The sequence below is a fragment of the Arachis ipaensis genome, chromosome B07, assembly GCF_000816755.2.
Source record: "Arachis ipaensis cultivar K30076 chromosome B07, Araip1.1, whole genome shotgun sequence".
Classification (NCBI taxonomy): Eukaryota; Viridiplantae; Streptophyta; class Magnoliopsida; order Fabales; family Fabaceae; genus Arachis; species Arachis ipaensis.
Window position 1 is genome coordinate 72149372 of NC_029791.2, and position 19929 is coordinate 72169300.

Here is a 19929-nt window from a genome sequence, read left to right on the forward strand (position 1 = left end):
TAACTAAAATCAAATGCCAACTAATGCCAAACCGAGCTAAATTCAAGCCTATAATCTATGCGAAAAAACCAAAAATCAGACGTGGGTATCCTCATTCTCTCTTCGAGTACGTGTACAACCTTGTCCACGAGTTGCCATTCAAGGTCTTGTCTACACTAAACAATCAATATCAAAGTGATCAGTCTCAATATTCCACACTCAGTGCTTCAATTATCCCAAAGAGACACTCATAAACAAGCATGCTATTCATATCAAGTAGATATCATAAATAGCACGAAAGAAAAATGACCCATAGTAAGCAACGAAGCACAATCGGTCTATCCCTCATGCTCTCAAGACGAACCACTCTAATACCACTAAATATAACACCTTATCACCCTAAGCTTTACCTCTAGCCATAAAGAAAAGGATAACAAAGTTCCACGACAGTTCTATAGCTCATACAATAACATATATATGGAAAGAAATAATAATGCTAGAAGCACAATGAAGGAATAAAAGCTCAAAGTTGCATAAAGTAGAATTACAAAGCGCGAAGCGTTCAGACACGATAACCAAATGCATAAGCAAGATAAGAACATAATATATAAATATACAACCTTGCATTAAAGCCCTAATATACAAGGTAGTAGCTAATAAATAGCCAAAGTAAAAAATATATGTGATATACAAAAGGAACTAGTCACAACCTACGGAGTTTAGGCCGACTAGTCAAGAAATACATTAGAGTTTTATAAAATGCTTACTCCTATCTCTCGAAGTTTTAAAACATATGCCTCTAAGGCAACAAAATTATGTATACTAATGATGAGAGATTAACTACAACAAAAGTAAAGCAGGATAAAACAAAAGAGAAGCCATCCCCCGCTCTATTAGTGTTGTGACCTGCATCTGAAAAACACTGACAACATATGGTATGAGATCTGGAGGTTTTTAGTATGGTAACAGTGCCCAATATATAAGATATGAGGTTCTGGGATGCCAAAGGCAATCCTAGAACTTCACATCAAACATAAGATTCAAACTTAAAGTAACTTAAACCATAAAAGAGTTATCTATCTTATGGAATTTATAACTAACAAAACCCCGCTATATCACAGCCTTTGCCAACCTAAACTCTATGTGATCTCATCACCACCACCTGTCAAACCTCCTCAATCCCAGCAAAATACACAAGTAATTCAAACAAGTAAAGCACAAGTAATATACATATACAACAAGTAAAACAAATAGCAAGTAGGCATGTGATTAATTTAGGCATAACAGAAGCAAACAAATATATAGAAAATGCATATGTTGAATGCATGTTCCTATTGGCTGTGATATCTGATGAGTTCATATTTGATGATGATTTTTGGCTTAAATTGGATGGATTTTATCACATAAAATCACACTTAAACACCAAAACAACATACTTTTGTGATTTCTCTCTACATTGGACATAAATGTGAAAACATGCTTTTTTGTACTTAAATTGATCACTTTAATTCTGATTTTATTCCATTCGATGCCGTGATATGTTTTGTTAGGTGATTTCAGGTAAATTAGGCAAGAATGGTTTGGTTGAAGTGGAAGAAAGCATGCAAAAAGGGAGATTTCATGAAAAAAACAAAGAAGAAGCAGACACTGAAGTGTGCGTACGTACATCCTCCTGTGCGTACGAACAAGTGAAGAAATCAGCAAGTGTGCGTACGCACACATCTGTGCATGTGCACAAGTCCCAATGCGTGACTTCATTAATGAAGCACATGGCTCGCAAATTTGGGGCTCTCCTGGACCAATTTTTAGAGTTGCTGAAGCAACTTGGAGTGCTACATCAAAGGGGGACTTTGATGAGACTTTTAAGAGACATTAGTGAGATTAGAATAACACATTAGGAGTAGGAGTAGTATTGTTTAGGAAATTCTCTCTTAAGGTTTTATTTAGGTTTCATTGTAGAATTTTATACTTTTAGTTTTGATATTGGATTTTGCTTAACTCATTGTAAGTACTCTTCAATTTCCTTTTTGATTACACTACTCTCGCTACATTTTCTTATGGTTCAAGTCATTTTGTTAATATATGCAATTTTGACTTCTTGAATCTTTTGTTTATAAATTGGTCTTTTATGATTTATATATGCTTGATTGAGTTTTTATTGTTGATATTGTGAATAGTTTTATTATAGTTTTCATTTTTCCTTGCAATTTGCCATGTTTTGTTTTCACGCACACAAGGTGTTTGTGAAAATGCCAATTATGGATTTTGAGTAGATTTTCACACCTTGGCTTGGAAAATGAGTTCCTAGGATACTAGAGTCATAGTATCCGACACTTACTAGTAACTCTTGGGTTATTAGTTGGCTCTTGTTTCCATTGATTGTAACTTTTTTACTAAGTTAATTATTAAGTTAACTAGGACTTATGGATTAAGGCCAATTATGCTTACTTGACTTACTCCTTGATGTTAGAGGTTGACGAATTGAGATTAACTCATCATAATTGTCATAGTTGTGGTTATGACGATGATAGAATTACTTAATTCTCATTCCCAAGTCAAGGCTCTTTTACACATTTATCGCATTTTCACTAGTTTTGATCTTGCCTTCTTCTACTTTGCATTAATTCCCTTTTTGATCATTTGTTAGTTCTTTTATTCCTTAGTTCTTTTAATTTTCCATTCCTATTCTTGAAAACCCCTTTTTCCTCACAACCAAGAGTGTGACATCTAGTTTGCATAGTCCAAGGGAGAGGACCCGGGATTTAAAACTCACGGTTATTATTTGTTTTGGATTGTGACAATCTTTGAATGAAACTTTGATTGAGGGTTAAGTGTTGGTCTGGACTATGCTTCCAACGAAGAAACTCTATTTTTTTGAAATTATAAACCCGCTCTCGGCCATTCACATCAGGTATTAGGTGCCGTTGCCGGGGACAATACAATTGGTGTCATATTTTTTGTTGTTGTAAATATGTTAATATTGTAAACAACACTTTTTGGTTGCTTGTTTTCTTTTCGTTGGTAGTTCTATTCATATTTTCTCTATGACTTATCCACACCATTACCACAATTCACCCCCATGGAACCTAAGCACTTATCTTTCTAATCACCAATTCTATACACCACCACCTCACTATATACAAAACCAAAACTCTTACCCTGATGAGTTTAATTTTCAACCTTCATCACCTCAAGTTTTATCTTCGTGTATGGATCAATCCACATAGGAAGCACTCCAAGTGCTTATTCAAGAACAAAAAGAGTTCCGGAAGAAGCAAGAGCATGTTATGTCTACATTAGCAGAAACCTTAAACCGATTAGCTTCGTTGCGTTCATGCCACAACCAAGAAGTTCTTGTGGATGAATGTAAGGAACCAAGCTCAAGTGAAAAGTGTGGAGTGAAGGAAAGATTGCAAAATCAAGTGGAAGATGAGAAGTTAAGACATGAAGTACAAGACAAGGTAAATGAAGAATTGATGGAAATTGATCAAGTGGATTTCATCATCAATAATTTTTTGTCCACCTTGGTCAACCCCCTCAATGACCTTCATGAACCTCCCTCCATTGAATTTGAAGAAGATGTTGATGTGGACTTCACACAACCTCCAATTTTTAATTTGAGTGATGATGAGGAAGACTTAGAGGAGGTTGATGAAGAAAAGCTACAAAATGTTGATGAGGAAGAGTTAAACTACCAAGAAGTGAAGGTACTTATGCAATAGCAAATTGCGTGGGTGAAAATTTCATCAAGGAGCTTCATCGGTGCATATCAATATGCTATCTTGGAGACAGATCATCAACTTCAAACCCTTCTTAGAGTGTTAGATGGTGAAGAGAGGAATGTGAGTTGGAAAATAAATCAAAAGTTTATCAAAGAAGGCAATTCAACATTTGGAGTTCAAATATGGTACAAGATTCAATTGAGTGAATTCCGGGGAGTGTTTGATTGCTCCAATGGTGATTTAAGAGGTCGTTCATCCAAGTGCAAAAATGAAGATCAACAAGAAGATGAACAAGAGACTAATGTATGGGATCCGAGCATAAGTTTCAACAATCAACACTTATGGATCCTAACTACTTGCTTGGAATTGCTTAAGAGTTTCATGTCCTTAATTTGGGACTCCAGAGGTCAAATCAAGAGCAAACATGGGTGGCAACTCAGGGATGAGTGGAAGCATAAGCCACCTTGACACAAGCTTCACTCGAAAAGCCAACCTAAGTACATTTAACCAAAGTGCTAGGTGGGAGATACCCCACCATGGTAATATCTTTCTAACCCTTACCTTCTTCTAGCTTTTCTTTCTTGAATAATTGCTTATCTTGCTAAGTTTATTTTAGTTGCATTTTGGTATTAATTTAGTGGTTTTAATGGAATAATGCGTTTTTGGGGTTTTACCATATTTTCGGGTTTGAAAAACCTATTTTGGATGCCATGTTGGGAGCCTTAGAGGCACTAAAATTTCTGCAGAAACAGCGCATTGTGCATGTGCATACTCTTGTGTGTATGCACACTACCCCTAGTTTTTGTCATCTGTGCATATGCACCACCTGGTGCGTATGCACACCCATTACCACCTCTTCTGCTAGAAGCATTCGCACCTGCTTGTGCCCCCGTACCCATCCCTTTTGCCTTCTGTGCGTACGCATGCCCGTGTGAACATGCACACTTCATCCTTTTTCTGAAGAAAAAAAAGTTTTCTGTGCATGTGCACAACCATGTGCGTATGCACACTCATTAACACCCTTCCTGTCAGGAGTGCCCGCACATCATTGTGCTTAGGAATATACTTTGATTTCCCTAGTGTGCGTGCGCACAGTCCCTGCGCCATCTCATCCCAACCCAACCCTGAGACAACACCACACCACCCTAGCACTCCGCCACCGCCACCACCGTCGGCGACCACTATTGCCTACCATCTCTCCCTTCCCTTTTCCTTCTTCTCTATCCATACCCCAACTTCTTGAGCTCCATTGTACTCTTCCCTTATGCCAGAGCTCGCTGCATCTTCAGCTCTGGTAACGCAGCTGATGCGTGAGCATCTTCTCTATTTTTTTCTAGTGAATTTGCATTCAAATTGTTGATTTTAATCAAGATTTAATTACCTTTAGCCACTATAAATGCTACTTTGAGTTGTTTACAATTTCCGTTTATTTCAGGTAGCATTTGGATGCATTTGACAGAGTTTTGTAGCAGAAAAGGATGAAGGCAAATGATGCTGTCAACCCTGACCTCCTTACGCTCAAATAGGAATAACTTGAGCTACACAAGTCCAATTGATGTGACTCTAGCGGCATTAGAAAGCTAACTTCCAGAGCTTTCCAACAATATATAATATTTTACCCTTTTCTTCCATTTCGTATGGACCACTTCACGCCAAACTGGTGGAAGCTCAAGTTTGGCACCAACTCAAGGATCCCCAAGGGAAATCACGCTGCCATCTCCACGCCGAACTTGAGTTTACTGATGTTCGGCGCCAACACAAGAACTCCAAAGAAAGGCTATGCACCACTCCACACCAAACTTGGATTCTTCCAAGTTTGGCACCACCCTTAATGAAGCCAATGATCCCCACTCGTCCCAAGATGCACTAAACATGAAGGCTTTGCAAATTTTGATTAAATTTTATTTTATTTATAATTAGGAAAATATATTATTTAGTTTTAGGAAATATATTTTTACATTAATTAATATTAGATATAAAAGGAAAAAAAATTAGCCGTTCGGGCTCTCTCTTCTCTTCTCTTCTATTTGGGTAATTAGGGTTTTTGTGGCATAAAACTAGAATTGAACTTCACCCTCTAATTCGAATTAAGTGACCAAGGAATTGGTGGTTGATGAAGGTTAGAGGAGACTAAAAAGGTCTAAGGAATTAGGGTTTAGTGACATATAGTTTGCCACGAATTGAATCTTGCATGATTAAAATAGTTAGTAAGAAAAGTCAATCCGGAAAATAGATAACTCTGAAGCCTTAACTGTTTCTCCATATACTATTCACTACTTGTTTACTGTTTGCTTTCTGATTCTCTGATTTACTGTTAATGCAATTGAGACCCAACCATTACTTTCTGTTTGTCTGACTAAGCAAATCACTTGACAGTTGCTGCTTGTTCCGAGGGTTACCTAAAACTGAAGGTTGATCTCGGACGAGATCTGCTGTGGTGGCCGGAGCTGTCGTGTCCGACTTTTTGACTCTGGTGGTGATGTTGATCCTTGGTCACCGGAGGGTGGTGGTACCTGTAAGAGACTCCGATGCTTAAGTTAGCATGGGCTTTGAGCAGGTATTTTTTGTAGAATCATAGTATGAGTTATACCTGGGTGCTCCAGTGTATTTATAGTAGTGTGGAGTGACCTCCCTTTGAGATAAGTTAGTTATCTTATCTTATCTTTGAGTGAAGTTATCTTATCTTTAAGGGGAACCGCCTTTATCTTTCTAGGCTTTGGCTGCCTTTAGATTGGGTTGTGTCCCTTTGTTTGGGCCTGCTTGGGCTTCTTATGGCGATTTGGCCGAACTCTTTAAAGGAGAAGTCGGGGGACCTGACCTGAGGAGGTCGGTCGCTTTTGTCTTCAATCAGCCCGGGTCGCAAAGCCTGACCCAAGGTATAAACAGTGCCCCTGCTTGAGCTCGTTCTTTCCTTTGAGGTCGTGTTTTTTAAACATCGACTCTTTGAGGAAGTCGAGTTCGAGCAATTTGCTTTAAATCGATCTCCTGTTGGGATTCTTTGAATACGAAGCGTTTCTCTTCCTTTTTTAATTGTAGTGAGCGTTTGTGCTTTTTCTTGGAAATGTGCGAAGGTTTAAAGCCCATTAACTCCTCTTTGCCGTTTCTTTCTTTCCCTCTTCTACATTTCATTTTGAATTTCAAAGCATCATCTTTCAGTTTCTTTTCTCTTCGCTCTTTGCTTCTTTATCCACTGAGGTGCTTCTTTCATCTGTTTTCTCACGCCCCAAAGCTCTCTGTCTTCTCTGCTTGAGAGTGTTTTACTGGTATAGATTTTGATTGTTGCGTCTTCCTTCGCGCTTGTTCCCTCTTTCTTTTCAGGTTGATATTTCTTTCTTCATTTTTCATTTCGATGGTAGCCTTTATACTGCATGTCTGTGAAATTTTTGGTTTTCACCAAGTCTGTTTTGAAAAGCTTGATCCTTTCTACCAAAGTTTGCATCTTTTTATTTTTGATCAATGCTGTGATTCCCTTTACTTGTTTCTGTTTGAGGAAAATGCGTTCTTTTTGGTGATCTTGCTTTCCGTAGGGTTTTTGTTTGTCGCTATTTCTTTTCACCCTTCTATGAAATCTTCTTGTACAAAGTTTTAGCCTTTGTTGAACTGTTGATAGGAAAGAGATTGTAGCTTTGATGATTTTTGCATGGTCTGTTGATGATGGTGGTTTTCTTGTTGCTTGTATGGAGTGATGTTATCAGAAAAGAGTTGAACTTTTTATATTTTTCGTTGAGGGGTGTTAGGGTGTAGACTGTCGTCTTCCTTTTCCTGAATTCTTGCCTTGTTATTGCCTCCAAAGGGTGCTGATAGACCACTATTTCATGGTTTATATTGTGCTTAATTGTGCGGTTTTATCAAATCTTTACCCACTTATTCACATGATAAGCATGCATTTATAATTCCTTCCTAAAAATACTTCATGGTTGAAAACTTGCTTCCTAGAGACTTTTAATTTTGTATTTTAATTCTCCTTTATTCAATTTGATGCCGTGATCTGTGTGTTAAGTGTTTCAGGCTTTATAGGGCATAAATGACTTGGAGATTAGAAAGAAAACTTGCAAAAATGGAAAGAACACAAGAAATTAAGGAGATGACCAGCGAGAAGTGATGCAGACGCATGGCTCACGCGACCGCGTGACATAGAGAAAATTGCAGTGACGCGGATGCATGGCTCACGCGACCGCGTAGATTGGAAACTGCACACGTGACGTGAAGGCGTGGACGACGCGCACGCGTGCCAAGGCAAAACGTTGGATGACACGAACGCCTGGATGACGCGATCGCGTGACGAGCGCGATCTGCAGAATCTGCAGAATTCGCTGGGGGCGATTTTGGGCCCTGTTTTGACCCGATTTTCGGCCCAGAAAAGCAGATTAGAGTCAGGGAACATGCAGAGACCAAGAGAACATTCATTCCGCATAATTTCAAGTTTTAGATCTGATTTTACTCCTTCTCTAGGTTTTCTCTCTACACATTAGTAGTTCTTAGGATTTTGTTTTCATTGCTTTTTGGATTGGGATATTGAGAAGAGTTATTACCTCTGTCAAGACTTCATTATTCTAGTTTGTTTTTCCTTACTTGTCTCTTACTCTTCCATGTCCTTAATTTATTCAGAATTACTATTGGATTATCTTTAGAATTTATTAATACAAGAACCATTTTTATTTTAAATTGATCTTTTTGATTATTATCTATCATGTCTTTCTTTATCTCTCTTTATTATTTTGTGAAGTTTACATTCATAATGAGCTAGTAGTTCCATAACTTGATAGGGAGTTGATTGAAAGGAGGACCTTGAGTTGGAATGCTCAAGAGAAAAATTGTAATTGGGTTTATTGTTGGATTGTCCTCTAGTCACTGACACTAACCCTTTCCAAGAGAGAGGATTAGAACTTGTGAATAGAAATAGCTTTCCAACTTGCTTGACTTTCCCCTACCTAGTAAGGGATAACTAAGTAGAATAACCTTCAATCATCAATTAATCTTGATAGTACTCCAACAAGAATAGGGCTTCCAACTAATCTACTCCCGATCAAGGTCTTTATTTAAAATTACATAAATTCCCTAATTTAATTTCCTGTTTATCAACTCAAACCATTTTTGAAACATCTGATTAATAAAATAGCACATTTTTCTGCAACTCGTTGGGAGACGACCTGGGACTCATACTCCCAGTATTTTATTTCTAATTTTGTGACAACCCTTCTGAATTGGTAAACGGATTTTCGGTTGGTTAAGAACTGTACTTGCGACGTATCTCTTATAATAATTTTTTAACTCGCCAATTTCCGCCACGTCAGGTGCCCTTGGACTTCAGCGTGAGTCTTGGGGTTTCCCTTTTACTGCCTATACTTGCTGATTTGAGTTTTTTCCTTATTTGCCTGAGTTGTTCGGTAGTAATCCTTTTTTCTTCTTTTTTTCTTAATGTAGGGATAGTTGGCCTATGTCTTCACGAAAAAATATTGTTGAAATGTCTACCAAGGTCCCTGAAGGCATGTCTGACTGGCTGGACTCTATAGTCCTAATGTGTGTTACAGTGGCTGACCTTGAATATTTTGTGAGACTTAGGAGGTCTTATAGGGTTTGTAGTAATAGGGACGAGGAGAAGAAGTATGAATTGGTGTCGCCTGACCCTGAGGAGAGGGTTAGCTTTCCATCCCTAACTCAGGGAGAACGGCCCTTTTTCTATGCCTATGACTATTTCTTTAGTTTGTTAAATATCACTATCCCTTTTACTGCTTTTGAAACCAACCTGTTGTGGTCTTGTAATGTAGTCCCTTCCCAGCTTCATCCGAATTCCTGGGCCTTCATTAAGATTTTTCAACTGCTGTGTCAAGAGTTGGGTGTCCGACCTTCCATATCTCTCTTCCTTTATCTGTTCATGTTGACCAAACCTGGAGTAGCCAAGAAAAAGGCTTCTTGGGTCTCGTTCTGAGGTACCCAGGAAAAGAATGTATTTTCTATGTATGATGAATATTTTTGGGACTTTAAGAATTACTACTTTAAAGTCCGAGCTGTTGAAGACGTGCACCCTTTCTTTTTAGATGAAAATAACGAGCCGACTTTTCCTTTGTGTTGGCAAAAAGATGTAGTTGTTACTATGTATTCTTGGGAGAGCCTGGATGAGGTTGAACAGGCTTTTGTGAGTGTGTTAGAGGAGAATTGGGGAGAGCCTCCTCATCTCGATACGAAGAAGTTTTTAGGAGATCCTTCCCACCTTCGTGCTGAACTGGGTAGTGGTCGACCTCTTTTCTGTGGTTTTATTTTGTGGTTGAATTTTACCCCTTTCTGTTTGTGACTTGTTTTCTTGGTTTCTATTTTGCAGAGATGGTGAAATCTATGGACTCCATGAAACACTTTCGTAGGGCTAAGAAAGCAAAAGCTGCTCAAAACATCTCGGCACAGGCTTTTGGAGAAGGATCTTCTCAAGTTCCCTTGAAGAAGCCGACTTTGGACACTTTCGGGCCGAGGAAAATCATTCCGACTCCCCAGGTTCACGTGATTCCTTCCGACCCTCTCCAGCCGACTTCTGGTGCTGCCTCTGCTCCTACTTCTGGTCTTCCTCCAAAAAAGCAAAAGACTATTGATCCCTATGACTTGAATGCCTCTGATTTTGACGCCGTGGGGTTTGTTGACAATCAGATTGCTCCTTATGGCCATCTTCCAATGGATGACGTGTACATCCTTCGCCACTTGGATTTCATTACCAGCAATAGTGTTCGGATGGCCGATATGGGTGCAGCCTTGTTCTGTACTATTCAGGGTTCCCCGGTCCATACTACTAAGGCTTTTATAGAGGATGCTAAATCGGAATTTGATAGAATCAAGGGGTTGAAGAATGAGCTTGATGCTAAGGTAATTAAGCTGGAGTTAGATCTAGAGAAGGAAAAGTCCCGAGCTACCAGAGCTAAGGCAGCTACGAACTTGGTGGAGGAAACATAAAAAACACAAGGAGAGCTACACCCGCACATATGGCGAGCTGCTAGAGATCAGGGAAAGGCTTCAATTCGCCCATGCTGATTATGCCGAGCATCAGGGTCACCTGGTGGATAGTGTGACTGATGCTTATGAGAACTTGAAGGCTCAAGTCTGGGTCCTTGCCCCCAAACTCGACCTGACTCTCTTCAGTTTGGATAATGTAGTGGAGGACGGAAAAATTGTGCCTGTCCCGAATGATGAAGATGACGGACCTCCCCCTGCGCCGCCATTCAAAGCTTCTGCCACCATGACTTCTTCAACTCCTTCAGCTGAGGTCGACCATCCTGAATCTAATCCTGATGTTCAAATTCTCAATCGGGAGGATGCGACTGTGGATGTCACTCCTTTGAAGACCATTCCTCCTCCTTCAGCCACGGATGCTGCTACCGGGGAGACTTTAGATCCTTTGTGATTTTCTCTATATTTGCATAGTCCGGCCTGTGGACTTTTAAAATTTTATCTTTTGTAACTCTTTATGTGGGTGACTTTTCTAATACTTTGGTTGCTTCTATGCAACTTTATTTTGAAAAAACAAAACACTTTTAAACTCAGAGGCTGCCCCTTAGGTGGTCGTTTGAGTCTTTAATGTTTTATTTTGCTGGATATGTTTCTTTGATATGTTGATCACAAATTTATACTTTTTGTGGATTTTGGTGTTTGTACTGTCCGACCTCCTTTGCAGTGTGGCCTTTGGCTCTTGTTGGATCACACTTTACTTTCTACTTGAGTGAGGTGATCCCTTGGTGTCCCGGCTGACTTTTCTGACAACTTTTTAGTGTTCTCCTAGAACCTTTTTAGTTATCGACTTCCTTGTAGCCCTGTTCCATTGTTTTGAATGGAGTTGTTCCCCTTTTGCCAAGCATTTTAAGCCTTAGATTGTTTCTCAACCTTCTGGCTTATTCTTTTGAGATTGTGCTTGCGCCTTTTGGTCGATGTCGACCTGTAGGACTTTGTTACCCGGGCTTTTTAGTCACATTCCAACAACTTTTTAGGCAGTGTTCCGCTAAGGAACCTTTTCTTTATAGTTTGTTTGGATGACTTTTTAGTGCCGTCTTGACTTGTGTTTTTTTCTTTTTAGGTAGTGTCTTTTTTGCAAGACTTGTACTTTTATAGCTAAGCGGCTCGGACCTTTTGGAGGTGTCTTGTCCCTTTTTAGTGATCCTTTCATTGGTCAGACTTCTCCTGTCGGTCCTTAAATTATTTTTAGTAGTCCATTTTTAGTCAGACATTGTCAGGCTGCTTTTTATGGATTACTTTTTATAACTTCTTGCATTAATATGTTTTTATCGCTTTCACCTTGCCAACTTTTTTGTAATCGGGCGATGGATTTGGTTTTCAACTTGCCGACCTCTTTGTAATCGGGCGATGAATTTGGTTTTCACCTTGCCGACCTCTTTGTAATCGGGTGATGTATTTGATTTTCACCTTGCCGACTTCTTTGTAATCGGGCGATGAATTTGATTTTCACCTTGCCGACTTCTTTGTAATCGGGCGATGAATTTATGCGCTCATATTAATTCGTCTTGGTAGGGAACTTTTTAGGGAATCTGAAAAATTTTATTCAAATGGAAAATAGGAATATAGACAAGCATATATACATATGAGCACTTACCCTTCTAAGTCGGGCAATTTTGTGGATCTTGGCCTGGCGCCTCATTAAAAAACCCTTTCAGGAAAAAGAGTGCACCTTTGCCTAAGATCTTTGTTACTTTCTAACTATAGTACCTTCTTAGGTTATAGGCATGCCATGACCTTGGTAGCTCTCGCCCCTCGAGGTCAGACACTTTGTAGTAGCCTTTTCCCAGTACCTCTATAACTTGGTAAGGTCCTTTCTAGTTAGCTGATAGCTTCCCTTCTCCTAATCGACCAGCTCCGATATCATTTCAGATCAAGATAAGATTGTTGTTGGTGAAACTTCGCTGGACTACCTTCTGATTATACCTTGAAGCCATTCGACGCTTTAGTGCTTCTTCTCTAATCCGAGCTCTTTCTTAGACTTCTAGAAGTAGGTCGAGCTATTCCTTTTGCCTTTGGAAGTTGGCCTCTTCATTATAGAGGATCATTCTGGGAGATCCCTCTTCTATCTTCACTGGGATTATTGCCTCCATTCCGTAAGTGAGTCAGAAGGGTGATTCTCCTGTGGTGGAGTACGGAGTTGTCCGATATGCCCATAGGACTTGTGGGAGCTCTTTGGCCCAAGCTCCCTTTGCATCCTGTAGTCTATGCTTTAACCCAGCTAGTATGACTTTGTTGGCAGCTTCTGCCTGTCCGTTGGCTTGTGGGTGTTCTACGGATGTGAATTGGTGCTTTATTTTCAAGTCAGCTACCAAGTTCCTGAAACCTGTGTCAATGAATTGGGTGCCATTATCTGTGGTGATGGAGTAAGGGACCCCGAACCTTGTTATAATGTTCCTGTATAGAAATTTCTGACTTCTTTGAGCGGTGGCATTAGCTAAGGGCTCTGTCTCAATCCATTTTGTGAAATAATCTACCCCTACAATGAGAAACTTGACTTGTTCCGACCCCTGGGGAAAGGGTCCGAGGAGGTCGAGCCCCCATTTTGCGAATGGCCAGGGTGATGTAACACTGATGAGCTCCTCTGGTATAGCGATATGGAAATTAACATGCTTCTAACATGGTGGGCACGCTTTAACGAACTCGGTTGCTTCTTTTTGCAAAGTTGGCCAGAAGAACCCTACTCGGAGTACCTTTTTGGAAAGAGCTCGTGCTCCCAAGTAGTTGCCACACATGCCGATGTGTACTTCCTTTAGGACTTCCCTTGTATTGGAAGTCGGTATGCATTTTAGGAGGGGTGTTGAGATCCCTCTCCTATATAAGATGTCGCCCATTATAGTGTAGTATTGCACTTCTCGTATTAGCCTCTTTGCCTCCTTCTTGTCTGTAGGGAGTGTTTCTTACTTGAGGTAGTTGATTATGGGGGCCATCCATCTTTGATCCTGATCTGATATGGTTAGGAGCTTTTCTTCCTCCGAGATCGATGGGCTTTGCAATGATTCCTAAATGAGGCTTCTGTTATTGCCTCCTGGTTTGGTGCTGGCTAGTTTTGAGAGTGCATCCGCCCAAGCATTCTGTTCTCGAGGTATATGTTAGACCTCATATTCCCCGAATTATCTGAGCTGTTCTCTAGTTTTGTCCAGATATTTCTTCATGGTAGGATCCTTAACTTGGTAGCTCCCTTCTATTTGTGAGGTAACTACTTATGAATCGCTGAAGATGGTAAGCTTTTGAACTCCTACCTCCTTAGCCAACCTCAAACCAGCCAGTAATGCCTCATATTCGGCCTGATTATTTGAAGAAAGGAATTCAAACTTTAGCGAGAGTTCGATTTGGGTTCCCTGATCGCTTTCTATTATTACACCTGCGCCACTCCCGGTTTTGTTTGAAGAGCCGTCTATGTAGAGATTCCATTTTGTGGGAGTTCCCAGGGTATCAGTGTACTCGGCTATGAAGTCGGCCAGATACTGTGATTTGATGGCTGTCTGAGCTTCATATTGAAGATCGAACTTGGATAACTCGACTGCCCACTGCAGGATTCTTCCAGCTAAGTCTGTCTTCTGTAGGATGCCTTTTATGGGCTGGTTGGTCCGAACCTTGATAGTGTGAGCTTGAAAGTACGAGCGAAGTTGTCGAGAAGTGAGTATGAGAGCATAGGCAAACTTTTTTATCTTTTGATAGTTTAGCTCGGCCCCTTGTAGAGCTTTGCTGATGAAGTAGATGGGTTGTTGCCCACTTTCGTCTTCTCTGACTAGTGCTGAGTCTATTGCCCGATTTCCTACTGCGAGGTATAATATGAGTTCTTCTCTTTCCCATGGTCGAGTAAGAATGGGTGGTTGCCTCAAGAATTTTTTGAAATCTTGGAAGGCTTGCTCGCACTCTGTGGTCCATTTAAACCTCTTTCCTTTCTTTAATGTGGCGTAAAAGGGGAGAGATTTTATGGCTGACCCAGCTAGAAACCTGGACAGGGATGCCAGTCTTCCGTTGAGTTGTTGTACCTCTTTGACGCAGGTCGGACTTTTCATGTCGAGAATAGCCTAGCATTTGTAACATCCCGCATTTTTGAAAATCTAATTATGAATAGATTATGACTTTATTTTATTAAGTTTAAACTTTATAATTTTAGAAATTATTTTATTAGAAACAATTAAATAGATTCGGAGATAATTTCATTTTAAATCAAATAATATTCTTAAGTAATTTTATATAATAGAATATTTTGTATAATTTTAGTAATTGAAAAATAAGAAAGAATTGTATAATTTAGTTTAAGTAACTTTTATTCTTAAAAGGTTACGATTTATTTTATTAATTTGATATCTTATTTTATAAATTAATCAATTAAGAATAATTAAATTAGTTTTATTAATATTTGAAGTTAAGTTAATTAATATTTTTGTGTAAATTTTTATAATTGGTTATTTTATATAATTTCAAATTAGAATTCAGTAATGGAAGTGTTATATAATTAAATTTAAGAAATTTCTATTATGAATAAATTATGGTTTATTTTATTAGTTTAAGCTCTTAGAGATTAATTTATTAGGAATGATTAAATGGATTTTTGTAAATACTCTAAGTTTAAGTCAATTAATTTTTATGTACAACTTTTATTTTAATTAGTTATTTTATTTAAATTAAAATTAAAGTCTCGATGATAGAAAAATAATGAAAGGTTATGATTCAATTTAGATAATTAATATTTCGAGTTTAACTGTATTTTGTAAAATGTTATTAGTATGCTTACTTTATAATTAAAATTAGAAATAATTATTTGAGCTCGTTAATATATTTATAGAATAAAATTTTATGTGTTTTAAAAGTAATCTTTATAGCATTATATTTAAATTCTAAATGATTATTCTATCACAAATATTTTATAAAATTGTTATATCATTCGTATATATTTTACGCTAGTCCTAAAAATTCCTAATATTAACCCTAATATCTCAAATTTCCTAATTGATTCCCTAATTTCACAAAAGTCACGCTACATATGTTCAGAGAAAAGGAAAGAAACGAGAAGCAGAGGGTAAAACAGGAAGAAGAAGAGAAGAGGAGGGGAAGGGAGTCGCTGCAGCTCGCCTGCCTGTCGCTGCCGTTAGTTCAGCTGCCGTCGAGCTCGCAGCAACGGTCGCCATGGAGACCGCCACCATCATCTCCGAAGCTGCGTCGTCGATTAGGTTAGGGAGAGAGATAACCGTGAACAACCAGAGGAGGAGAAGAACGCTTGGTGGTGGGTATTCTCTTAGCCATCACCGTCGAAGGATGCTCCACTGCTGCCGCCGGAATCACGAGCTGGGCTGTGGATTGTTACGATTGATTGAGAATCATTGCTGCTGTGAACTGTTTCAGCTGCTGTCCTGGTATTGCTCGGTCACCACAACCTCTTTCGTCCTTGTCTTTAAATTCGGTATCATTCACGACCTATCTTGATTATTATCGCTGCTTGCCGCTTCACTGTCATAGAAAGAACACCTACAAATGTTTCTGTATCGGTTTAGCCACCGTTACTGCGATTATTGTTAATGTCGCTGCTGTGGAAGGTCATTGGCGTCACTGTTGCAGTTGCTGCCATGAATTAGGAATAAAAGGGAATAAAAGGGACTGTTGCGACATCGAGGTAGGGGGTTTAAGTAAACAGTTTTAATTTAAGAATGCTCACAAGGTTTATTGGGTAAATTGAAAATAGGTTTAATTGTTGTGAGTGATTAATTGATGATATGGATGCTGAATTGTGCCTATGAAGTGTGACTGGAATTATTGATTAGTAATATTGACTGATTATGTGGGTTGTGAACTGTTTGATGGAATGCTGAATCCTGATGGATTATGTTGGATTTGTTGTTGTTGAGCTGGTTATATGATTATTGTATTGGCGATGGATTTCGTTGATGATTGATTGGAATTGGTTTTAGAGAATGTTTAAAGGATTGAATTTGATATGTTGAATTGCTTGCTGAAAAATTTGAGTTTTGAAATTAAATGGCAACTTTGAAAGTGAACCAACAACTTAATAGAGATTGGAAAATTATGAGATTAAAAGCTAATCGAACTACAACAAGTATAGTTATTAATATTCAATTTTGATGGTTTCGTATCAATTAGAGAATTAGTTATGATTTTTCAAAGTTGAACTCTAAAATCTGATTTTCTGCATTACTTTTAAAACGAAGTCAGAAACTTTGAAAAGCTATAACTAATTCTATGATGATCGGAATTGCATGGAACTAAGTCTGGATTTAGCATGGAAATTGTTACGGATCCGGCCCACGGTTCCATGACCCGGGATAAAACCAAAACTCGGCCACCCGGGTCGGGACCATCAAAACCCTCTAGAAGGCCAGGAACCGGCCCGACTAGAGCCCCCAACCGACTTTCGAATTCAAACACCTATCTTATCTTACTCAGATAAGATAAGATAAGATAACTATCACCACATATAAATAAGAGGACCCAGGTCCCCCCAGGTATTCATTCATTCCTCACACCTTATACCTCTCAGATCCATTCTGACTTGAGCGTCGGAACGTCTTTGCAGGTACCTCCCCCCATTGCTCCAGTCAAGCGATCCGGCATCTGCCTCAACCCACAAGTTCTCGATCCATCTCTCAACCCATACCAGAGATATCTTGTACACTGGCACCGTCTGTTGGAAACTTGTGCCGATTAAGCCGGAATGGGGACATACTAGAAGAAACCTCGCTAAGCCAACATAAATCTCGAACAAGAAACTCGACCCCCGAACACCAAGAGGTCACGAATCGTGGAAGGATAGCAAGCACCATCCACCATGCCACTCCAATGCAGAATAAAGAAAACGAACACGTCGTCGCAGAACCACGGCACCCCGAAAACACCAGGGAAAAAGCAGCGCAAATAATCCAAGATCTCTGCCTTCGAGTCCAGGAACTCGAAGGCAGAGTGGCCACCGAAAGACACAACGCCGAAAACGGAAGCCACGACACCTCTATATCAAAATCTCGCCGTGGCCAATCACCAACCCGACAACACGACGGAAGAGGCAATCATAGCACCTCGCGTGGCCCCAGACATGAAAAATCGCCAGAATGGCGACATAGTAAAAGGTACAACCGCAGTGTTTCCCGAGATCCAAGCCATCAACACGACTCGTACGAAGATCAGCGACACCGAGAAACTAAGCGCACGAGAAACGAATATACAATAATGGTAGCCACTCCCTTCACGGAGAGGATCTTAAAAGCAAAACTCCCTAAAGGATTTGACAAACCCACGGACATGAAGTACGACGGAACCAAAGACCCCCAGGAACACCTAACGGCCTTTGAGGCCAGGATGAACCTAGAAGGTGCAGCCGACACAGTCCAATGCAGAGCTTTCCTGGTAACCTTAGCTGGACCGGCAATCAAATGGTTCAACGCCCTCCCTAACGAATCCATAACTAGCTTCCACGATATTTCACGAAAGTTCATGGCCCAATTTACAACCAGAATCACCAAGGCTAAACACCCCATCAGCCTGCTAGGGGTCACATAGAAGCAGGATGAATCCACACAAAAATACCTCGACCGCTTCAACGATGAATGCCTAACGGTAGACGGACTCACGGATTCCGTCGCAAGCCTCTGTTTAACCAACGGGCTCCTGAACGAAGATTTCCGCAAACACCTTACCACCAAACCGGTATGGACTATGCACGAGATCCAGAACGTCGCTATAGACTACATAAACGAGGAGGAGGCCAGCCAGGTCGTTGCCACCAACAAACGACACCACGACAACACCCAATACGGCAACCCGACATCCCGGCAAAACCCAATACCCAGAGAGAATCAGAGAGACTAGCCCAAACAAACAAACACAAACCGACCATCCAGAATCAGCAAATTCTCTAATTACACACCCCTGACAGCCCCAATTACTGAGATATACCACTAGATAGCAGATCGAGGTATCATCCCAAAAGCACGACAACTCAAAGAAAGAACTAGTGGCAACAAAACCCTTTATTGCGACTACCACCGAGGTTACGGGCACAAGACATAAGACTGTTTCGACCTAAAAGATGTCCTCGAACAAGCCAAAAGAGACAGCAAGCTCCCAAAGTTTGCCAAAATCATCAAAAAACCAAAATGCGAAAAAAAAGATAGGTCACTTGAGAGAGAAGGACGCAATCCAAGAACGCAAAAACAACCTCCCAGGGAAAGTCCAGAAGATGACCCGACCATCATAGTAAACGTCATCACAGGAAAAGACGTGTCCGGCAAGCCAAAATCAACATTAAAAAAGGACCTCAAAGTCTTGGCCGTCAGGGATCAAGCCCCAATGACCACTGCCGACAAAACGATAACTTTCCTACCCGAGGACTGCCAGTACGGCACCACGGCCGAAGACGCACCTTTCGTCATCTCGGCAAGGATCAGAATAGGACTGGTTCGAAGAATACCGGTGGACACCGGTGCAGACTCCAACATCCTCTTCCGAGGAGCCTTCGACAAGCTCGGGCTTCGCAATGAAAATCTCCAAACCTACCGCAACAGCGTCACGGGACTCGGAGAAAACTTCTTCAAACCGGACGGTTCCATCACCCTCCCCCTCACCATAGGGACAGGCAACCAAAGGAAGACAATTCTATCCGAATTTGTGGTCCTAAAAGACTCCACCGCCTACAACATCATCCTCGGAAAAAAAACAATCAAGGACTTCTCGGCCATCATCTTTACCAAATACCTCTTTATGAATTTCATAACGGAGGACGGCTCCGTCGGAAGTATCCACGGAGATCGGGAAGTCGCAGCAAAATGTGACAATACCAGCCTAGCCTTACGGAAGAAGTCTTGCGACGCGGCCAGGATATTCTTCGCCGACCTGGACGCCCGACAAGACGACCAGCCTAGGCCAAAGCCAGAAGGCGACATGGAAAGCTACAAATAGGGCAAACCAAAGACGAATACACTTTCGTCAACAGGAACCTCCCATACGACCTGAAAGAGGATCTTTCCCAATTTTTGAGGCAAAATAGAGACTTGTTTGCTTTCACACCAGCTAACATGCCCGAAATAGATTCTGACCTAATGTCCCACTGGCTAGCTGTAGATCCCAAGGCCAAACCCGTGGCACAAAGGAGAGGAAAAATGTCCCCAGACTGGGCAGCCGAGGTCAACAGACAAGTAAAAGCCCTACTCGAAGCGAACTTCATCAGGGAACTACCCTACACGGAAAATGGCGAATGTGCGTCGATTACACGGACCTCAACAAA

General features: G+C 40.4%; 1 protein-coding gene across 1 annotated transcript; it reads left to right on the forward strand.

The window, feature by feature from the left end:
* On the forward strand, positions 18996-19604 carry LOC107607350. The gene has a single exon (XM_016309317.1). It carries the CDS (start codon positions 18996-18998, stop codon positions 19602-19604), a length of 609 nt encoding a protein of 202 aa, XP_016164803.1.

Coding starts and splice junctions, on each gene's coding strand:
- LOC107607350 (XM_016309317.1), top strand. CDS start 18,996: ATGACCACTGCCGACAAAACGATAACTTTCCTACCCGAGGACTGCCAG.